This window comes from Anas platyrhynchos, chromosome 1 (assembly GCF_047663525.1).
Source record: "Anas platyrhynchos isolate ZD024472 breed Pekin duck chromosome 1, IASCAAS_PekinDuck_T2T, whole genome shotgun sequence".
Taxonomy (NCBI): domain Eukaryota; kingdom Metazoa; phylum Chordata; class Aves; order Anseriformes; family Anatidae; genus Anas; species Anas platyrhynchos.
In genome coordinates, this window is record NC_092587.1 from 64459533 (window position 1) to 64468594 (window position 9062).

General features: G+C 49.7%; 1 protein-coding gene across 5 annotated transcripts in view; it reads right to left on the reverse strand.

The window, feature by feature from the left end:
• The window catches only part of CACNA2D4 (calcium voltage-gated channel auxiliary subunit alpha2delta 4), a 108919-nt gene that overhangs the window by 10440 nt on the left and 89417 nt on the right, over window positions 1-9062 (reverse strand). For all 5 annotated transcript variants that reach the window (XM_072039791.1, XM_072039794.1, XM_072039789.1 and 2 more), the window contains 6 exons: window positions 8190-8251; window positions 7099-7113; window positions 5771-5815; window positions 4843-4905; window positions 1847-1917; window positions 188-263 (listed from right to left, as the gene is read on the reverse strand). In XM_072039791.1, coding sequence (XP_071895892.1) covers window positions 188-263; window positions 1847-1917; window positions 4843-4905; window positions 5771-5815; window positions 7099-7113; window positions 8190-8251 — 332 coding nt within the window. The remainder of the gene's footprint in view (window positions 1-187; window positions 264-1846; window positions 1918-4842; window positions 4906-5770; window positions 5816-7098; window positions 7114-8189; window positions 8252-9062) is intronic.

Sequence of the window (9062 nt, forward strand, 5' to 3'; positions counted from 1 at the left end):
AACCTCTGTCGGTGGCCACCACTGCCTCAGAAACCTGCCTTGATGAGTCTGGACTTTCCCAGCACTTGAAGGCAAACAACTATGAAGTTTTTTGGGTGGATATGCTACACCATAGTGCTGGGGATGTCCTAAAAGAAAGCCTCCACTGACAGTCCCAGCAGGGAAGGCTGGGTGCAGAGATACGTACACTGAGCAGCGGCCGGGCACCGCTGTGGTGGTGGTAGGGTATCTTACACATCGCTTGATAGTCATACATGGTCACCCTAGAAGAAAAGCAAAACAAGCAAGCAGTCAAAGGCAAGCAACACAACCACCTGTGGGGCAACACAATCACCTGTGGGGCAACACAACCACCTGTAGGGCGCCCACGCCAGCCTGCACTGCTTTTTCCTACTTGGGCCCGATCCTACAAAAAGGTTTCTGCGTGGAAGAACTAATGCAGTGGCCTGCTTAAATGTGTCTTGTCTGTTTAGCCAGGGCTGGACTGTGAAAAGCGAGAAATACAGGCCCTGGATTAATGCAACTGGGTCAGCACAGGAGGAAATATGTCCCTAATTACAAGTCAGGAGCGAAGCGGAGTCTGAAGTTGAAGAATTGTAATTGTATCTACCTCAAGTCCCTCTAGTTCCTAATTTCAAGCCATCAAAAATCTGAATTGTCTTTTGACATGCACTGTGGGGATGCAGTGGGGTGAGCAGAGGTATTTTAGGAGAGAGAGAAATGCTCTCAGCCAACTGAAATGCCAGTTCTGGAGGCCTCTCAGGCAGCCTCTCCTGGAAAGGCTTTGCAGGTGGGAAAAAAACAGGGTGTAGGGTGACGATGGTCAAGCACATCAGGGAAGAGGGTGGGCATCTAAAGGAGCTCTGGAAGCAAATTAAGTGCCACATGTCACTGTCTGAGTTGACTCATACAGTTGACTGAGGTCAACTGTATGAGGTCAACTGTATGAGGTCAACTGTATGAAGTTCAACAAGGCCAAGTGCCGGGTCCTGCACCTGGGGCGCAATAACCCCAAGCAGAACTACAGGCTGGGAGAGGAATGGTTGGAGAGCTGCCAGGCAGAGAAGGACCTGGGAGTGATGGTGGACAGTCGGCTGAATATGAGCCAGCAGTGTGCTCAGGTGGCCAAGAAGGCCAACGGCATCCTGGCTTGTATCAGAAACACTGTGACCAGCAGGGCTAGGGAGGTGATCGTCCCCCTGTACTCAGCTCTGGTGAGGCCGCACCTCGAGTACTGTGTTCAGTTTTGGGCCCCTCGCTACAAGAAGGACATCGAGGTGCTTGAGCAGGTCCAAAGAAGGGCGACGAAGCTGGTGAGGGGCCTGGAGAACAAGTCCTATGAGGAGCGGCTGAAGGAGCTGGGCTTGTTCAGCCTAGAGAAGAGGAGGCTCAGGGGTGACCTTATTGCTCTGTATAAGTACATTAAGGGAGGCTGTAGCGAGGTGGGGGTTGGCCTGTTCTCCCATGTGCCTGGTGACAGGACGAGGGGGAATGGGCTAAAGTTACGCCAGGGGAGTTTTAGGTTAGATGTTAGGAAGAATTTCTTTACTGAAAGGGTTGTTAGGCACTGGAACGGGCTGCCCAGGGAGGTGGTGGAGTCACCATCCCTGGAAGTCTTCAAAAGACGTTTAGATGTAGAGCTTAGGGATATGGTTTAGTGGGGACTGTTAGTGTTAGGTTAGAGGTTGGACTCGATGATCTTGAGGTCTCTTCCAACCTAGAAATTCTGTGAAATTCTGTATGTGTCCACTCGTGCATCCTGCCCTGCTTACAGGAGGAGCCTGACGCGCTCTGCCCCACACACCAGCTGAGGAAGGAGGAGCACAGAGCAGGGACCCCCACTTACTTCTTGAACATGCCCATGTTCAGCAGCTGGGTCATTACTGAGCCATCCACTGCACCAAGAAATTTTCCAGTCTGCAAGAAAGGGAAAAAAAGAAAAAAGGCAAACAACAAAAAAGAAGCTGTTAGGCATACATTTTCCAATTTTAAAGTAAAATTTCTCTTCTGCTCCAGCTGATCCAGTCTGTCTAGAGACCTAATACATACCCCAAATCCTACTTACATGCCTGCATTAGAAGTGGAGTTTGTGGCCCTCTGGACCCATTTATGTTTTGGGGTCAATAACCTCAAATACAGTCCCAACCCTACATCCAGGAACCACTGCTCTAAAAGACTTCTTCAAACAGATGAGAGTTCTGGCTTTCCCGATTACTAAATCATGACAAATCCATTACAGAATTTCTCAGAATCTGCTAACTCCACTGCCTGGTTTACAAGCAAGTAAATAAAATACTCATAAATAATAAAAATTTAGATATGAGCTGCTGTGTCTCCTCCTGGTTCATGGGGCTTGTCACAGCAAACAGCTCCCATATGTGACAGAACTGTCCATGCAGTCTGTGGGGACATCTTACTGTTCCTTGGGTAGGTCCCCAGTCATTTAGCATGCATTACCAGATGTCAGAGGACTTAATTTTTTGGAGCGGAGCATTTCCACTGAAAAAAACACACACGCACACACAAAAAAAAAAAGTAGGCAGGTTTACCTAAGGTCATATGGTAATCATCTACCAGTAGCCTGGCATGGATATGAGCCTCTTCCCAACAGGCCTTAGAAGGTGTTTCACTGTATAAATCAGTACGTAACACCAACTTCCCTTCGAGCATTTGGATTTTAACCATCCCAGGCAGAACTGAAAGGGTCTGAGCAATCATTAACTTTTCTCACCCCTTTTCTCACCCCTTTTCTTACCCCATTTCCACAACCCCTACTCGGCTTGGTGGGATCTTGGTCTTCTAGCTGCCACACCACCCCTTGTCCCTGGAGTCCCACCAGAGCAGAGCTTGAAGAAAAGCCCTGTAAGATGCCCCAGGGAGAAGGCAGCAGTCCTGAAGCTTTTTGGGAGCCAGTCCCCCATCCCAAAGGGTCCTCAGAGGGCAGGGAGTGGCAATTAGCCCCATGCAGCATCACTCAGCTTTCAAGGCTATGGAACACAGGCTTTATTTAATGCTGCTTGTCTTGAATTCCCTACAGGGGTTAAGAGTCTGGACACTAGTGGTGCCACTGGGAAATAAAATCAGTAATTGGATCAAGATAAAGAAGTCATTTGGGAAGAAAAGCAGTGGTGAACTCTCCAAGGTCAGGGGAGGTAACAGCTGGAGATGACAACGCTGGTGCCTGCCCAAATGTCTGATCTCAGGGGCATGTGGATAACGTTTGTAATTTACCCAAATCCACTATAATGCCACGTTTCTGCTAGTCAGATCTTTCAGAGATGAGCTTTTTGGAAAAAAAAACAACAAAACAAAACATTTTTCATAAGATGCAGGAAAAATAGACAGAACCCAGGAGGGTGATGCTGAGGATGAGCAGTAGTCGTGGTACCTGAAGGGTGCAGTTGCCTTTATCTTTGGACACGTGATAGGGCTCAGTACAGCACCTTTGAACACGCCTTGGAAGTCAGTGGACAAAACAGTGACTACTGACCCATACTGAACACGCAGCAGGATCTGGCCTGCCATAGTAGGGAGCCCATACGTATTTGCAGTATTTCTCTTCCTTACTCTTCAACTTTTATTTGCTTTTTTTTTTTTTTTTTTTGGCACAAGAAGTCATTGACCAGGCACTTTTAATGAAATATTCACTGTGCCAGGCAGGTCAGCTTCCTGACAGAAAAGAGACTGTTTTTTCCTTGCAATGTGCCCCCTTTATATGTCTGTACCACCCTGCTGGTACCATGGTGCAGATTCACTTTGCTTCGTTAGCCCCAGCAGTGCCCGATTTGGCCTCTCTGAACTTACTATGTAGTGTCTGCAGGATTCACTTGCTTCTTTTGCCATCCTGCTATGGGTATGCTCACCAAGACAAGTTCAGATGTGAGACTGTGGGACTCGCAGATTTTCATTCTAAAAATCCTGTTTTATTCCTCTTCTTTCTTTTCTGTCCCAGCTCCTTTGAGATCAATGACGCTACTTCATGTTCCACTCATAACTACAACCTCTTGAACAGCCTCTTGTGAGGGACCTTGCTACAGGTTTTTTGAAAAAGGGAGATATGGTAGGCCATTCATTCTCTGTTACCATTTTTTGCCGACACTTTCAAAGAAGTACAGCTGATAAGACAGATTTTCTGCCTTTGTGGAAGCTGCACTGCTTGTCCCAATCACATCCACCAGGTGTTTTATTATTTTATTTTTAATTACCATTTCAACTTGTTTGTTTCACCCTGAAGTAGGTAATTTCTCACATCACGTGTACTGCCTTTTAGAAATATGCACACTGTATTTGTTAACTCCAGGGCTACACGATTTCACTGAAATTCACACTTCTGTTTAGACCAAAATGCTTCATTTTCCATTTGTTCTGTAAGCCCATTCTTGCCATTGACATACTGCTTCGTTGTTTATGAGGCTGTTCTCACACGCCACCTTTTGACATCCAAATCCATGGCATTTCATTGCTTTGAAATGCACGGGTTTGTGCTGCATTTACCAGAGAGCAGAACAGTACAGCTAAACCATGCGGTGACCGGTGGTGTTGATTTTACCCGAGGTGAACAGGGTGTCTCATCACAAACTACACCCCTTGAGCACTACAGACTGCTCGTGGAGGCACTGGCAGCAGGAAAAAAGGAGGCAACTTCTGTTGCTCATATTTTTATTAATATTCTGAGTAATTTTCCTTGCTCATTTTACCTCCGCGAGTCCACTAAATGCCCCAATTCTTCATCGTACCCTGGCCACCTGTCACACCAGTGCACCTCACCGATTTTCACCAGCTCTGCTGTGTTATTCAGGAACACGCAGAGCACCCTCCCCTCCTTCTCTTATGCTCTCTTACCTCTGCAGGTCTTTTGGAAATGAGTATAAAGCCATTATTATCAATGAGGAAGCAATTCAGAACCTGTGGAGATGAAAGAGAAGCCACATCAGAGATGGCACAGCGGTGGCTTCCGCTGCGCGCTGCTGTCTGCAGCCTCGGCCCTGGCACTGCCACGCCTCACCCCTTCCCTCAGCTAACACAGCCTTTGGGCCGTTGATTTTTCCCTTTCTGCTTCAATTTTGAGGTATTTAGCTGTTTGTGACAGAGATGGTCTCTAACAAATGCCAAAACACATTTAGGGAGACATCCTGCAGGCAGTGACAGGGCATTTGGAGAGCACCCCTCTTTAATAATAAAGTATCAACTATTTTCCACCTTCTGATTTCAGAGTTTTATAAACACTCATGAAATAAACATCTCTTCTAGTCTTACCATTTTTTATTTTGATTTTGTTTCTGGAACAGGAAATGGAGGCACGGAGTTCAGACGAAAACCTTCAGGCCTCACAAGGAAAAATCAGGACTCTAGATGAACACAGGAGGATAATTCTCTGGGGATCCCACCATCCAGGACATGGCATCTGATGTCCTGACTATGCCTGAGACATACAGAGCAGTGGCATAAATACAAAGAGGGGTGTCCAGCCACTCTTTTTGGCAGACCAGCACACTGGTGGGCCCGCCTTAAAAGAGATGGACTCTCCTTAGAGTCGCTGGCTGGAGTCCACACGTCCCTGCTGGGCTCAGCTGACATCTCACAGCTGACACTGCTTCTAGGGGAAGACCTAAGATGCAGGTTTGTCTCAACAGCATGAGGTCCTACCCTAATAGTGCAATGTTTTGAGAGATGAGAGGCAACACCTGATGTCTGGGGAGAAAAAGGCCTCCAGCGAGCAGGTGGTCAGTCATCCCACCACAGGTATGGAGGAGACATCTGGGAACCTTACCTCATCCTGGCAGCTCAGTGGGCAGGCACCATCCAAGGCACTGCACTGGAAGGAAAAAGCAGAATTGAATCACGGCGTGCTTTCATCTTACACACTCCCCTTTGGGGCTGCTCAGCCAAAGCGCCCCGTAAAAAGCCCTGCAAATTCGCTGGCATTTTGAGCAAGCCAAGAAGCAGCCCCAGGTCGGCCAGGCAGTGCCCGTGCACGGTGCCTGTGCTTGGGAAGGAAGGATGGGGGCAGCAGCCAGCTCTCCGGCTCTGCTAGCAGAAGTTACTGTGCTGTGGCAAGAAAACAGCGTGCATTTCAGCAGCTGCCAGTATCTGCTCTGAGTACCCGGCATGGTCGTTTAGATCAGGATTACTTGCAGGCGGGGATTTTTTGCTGTTGTTGCTGCTGGTTTCTTTATTCTCCGGACAGCTAATGATAAAATAGGATGTGAATGGTGCTTGTGCAGCCCCAGGCACCGTCCATTTGTTTCATTTAGGATTTGGGTACCGGATTTGACATCTGTTTCACAACACTGAACCGGGTGGGGACAGGAGGGGTTAAGTGGTGAGTAACACAGCCCTTCAGGTGCTCATTGATTTCGTAATTGTTCTGGGTTTGCGGTGGCTGCCCGTGTCTGTCTCTTTGTGTTATTTCCCAGTGCTATTTTCCCTGGCAGCTGAGGAAAGGAAGCTGACACACGGCGTTGCCGTTTCTGTACATGGGGTCCCCTTCCTGCCAGAGGTTTCCCAGGGTCAGGGAAGGATGCTGACGCGTGGCGCAGCCTGCCTGCTCTCCCCCACAGTCCTTTCTTCCTGCAAAACCCTCACGCAGGAGTCCCAGCCCCCCTTCTGGAGGATTCTGAATGCGAAGAGGTGAATTTGCCATTTCAAACCACAACAGAGCCGTCGCTCCGAGCCAGGCTTTGTTTCTCAATTCGAGTTTTGCAGACCAAACTCGGTGTTTTCAGGTTTCCATCCCCCTGCTCGATTCCAAAGGAGGGTCAGTGATGGTCAAGCCTGTCTGCAGTACTGCTGGCACTCCAGCTTGCTCTTTGTGGCTCGAGGGAGGATGTTAAAACACATCCCTCTGCCCACAGATGCAAGCACAGCCTCGCATAGCAGTGGCTCTGGACTTCATCCCCAGTGGGGTCCCTCCTTCGTCGAGCAGAGAAACACGGCCACAACGAGGCAGCATTCACTCCCTGGGGGTTCACACGTACAGCCTGCAACAGGCTTGGGCTGCCTCCCGTGAATATAATCAAGGGACAGTGCCTGCCCCATGCTGGCACACAACCCCACAACCACAAAGCGATGCCCTTGTCCCAGCTTGTGCCTACTTACATCGGTGTCATTGGGCTGGGGACAGGGGCGCAGCGTGGACATCCAGAGCAGCACGGCACGGCACGTGTGGCAGTGGGAGAGAGGAAACAAAATCTGTTAGTCACCCCCCGTCAGGCTGCAGCCACGTCCTAGGAAGCCAGGCAAGGCATTTTTTCATATGAGCACCTCTCAGGACCACGGCATGCAGGCACTTGGCACACCAGCCTCCTTTCTGCTCCTCTAATAAGCATCCCCCGTTTCAATTAACACCTGAAACAAGCCTGCGTGTGTGTTTGTGTGAGAGCTGCCTGGGCATGGCCCACAGGGGATTTTTATATTTAAGCTAAAAAGGAAGTCTTGTAGCTCAGGCAGTGTTTACGTGAGGTCCCTCTGCCTCCCTCCTGCCAGGCTGCCTCCTCCTGCCACCACGCTGGATGCTCTGCCCCTGGGAGCATCCTCCTGCCTCCCTGCCTGCACAGCCCCCATCTGCTGGCACTTCCCTCTCCTGATCACCGAGAGCTGCTTCTGCCCTGTGCTGCTCCACTCCTACCCACACCCAGAAGCAAAACCTCTGGGGAAAGCCCCCGGGTGGTAACAGGACAGTGCTTCACCTTTCCTGCCTCTCGGACCAGGGGGCTGCTGTAATTATTCCACGGCTCGTGGTCCAGCAAGCATTCAAAATTAGCACAGCACTGAGAGTTTATCCCCGGAGCAAATCAGTTTTATTTTGGCAAGCTAGCAGCATTTCGTTACCATTACCAAGATGATAAAAGAAGGCAGTAGATTTTTTTTTTTCCCCCCCGTGTGCCCAAAATTTCAGATTTCCATGAGGTTTCTGGAAGGCTGGGCGAGCACAAACATATTTCCACAATTAAATGCCTCGTATGCAGCGGAGCTAATGCCAGGCCAGGATGCTGACACCGTCGGCACAGCTTTTGTGGAGCAGGCTCCCAGCTCATGCAGCATTTGTGCCACCGAAGGATTAGGGAAACGTGTGACTTCCGACTAATCTACTTGGGAGATCTTTTAATACGAGTTTCACTGCAGCCCTCACCAAAATGGCACCGCACGCGATGTAACACAGCACCCACAGTGCCCGCTGGTGCTCCTACCTGTTGCATGGCCGCCCAAAACTTGCGTTGGAGTAACTCCAGCTTGATTTGCACACCCACGGCTACGGGAAATGAAAGGGGCAAGAGAGAGAGGGAAAGACAAACACGAGTTAGGAAAGGAGGGGCAAAGATTTGCTCGAAGTAATGGGAGGGAGCTGCGATTGCGACCTGCTTCCGAGTCGGCAGTGAGTCAGGCTGCCAGGTGAGAGTCAGAGGTTTGGCAAGGCGGGGGGGAAGCGGGCACCGACTGTACCCAGGTGCTGACACCTCCCTCCCACTGAACACGACGGAGCTACAAACACATTAACAGCATCAGCAACACCCCCGCACCCTTCCCCCTCCTAAAAATCATCAAAAAAAAAAAAAAAACAAACCCCAAAAAACACATAACGAAAGAGAGAGCATGCGAGCTTTCATCTTTGTACTTTGTGGATTTGTCCGGCCAGAACTGACTTTTTGGCTCATCCCAGGCTCATCCACACAACCCGGTGTCAATCAGACAAAAGTAGGGCAGAGCGAGGAAGGGGTTCGAAAACCCGCCTGTCTCAAGGGGAGACCGCAGTGGTTTAGGCTGCTCTAAACCCACCCCAAAAGCACAAAAATATCAATGCCCCTTGATGGCTGGAGCCGCTCAGGCCCCCCATCCAGCCTCCTGCACGCTCCTCTACGAAAAAGTGCATGTGTTTCTTAATGAAGAGTGTCCTAATTTCTCGGCTTAATTTCTCTTCTATTCCCAGCATCGTGCTCTCGAGGCAAGGCACAGCTCCACACCAGCAGGAGCCGCGCAGGGTCTCCCTGGCCGAATAACACAGCTATTGCCTGGGTTGGCTGCCTGCAAGCACAGCTCATAACCAGGGCAGTCGTGCGCATCCC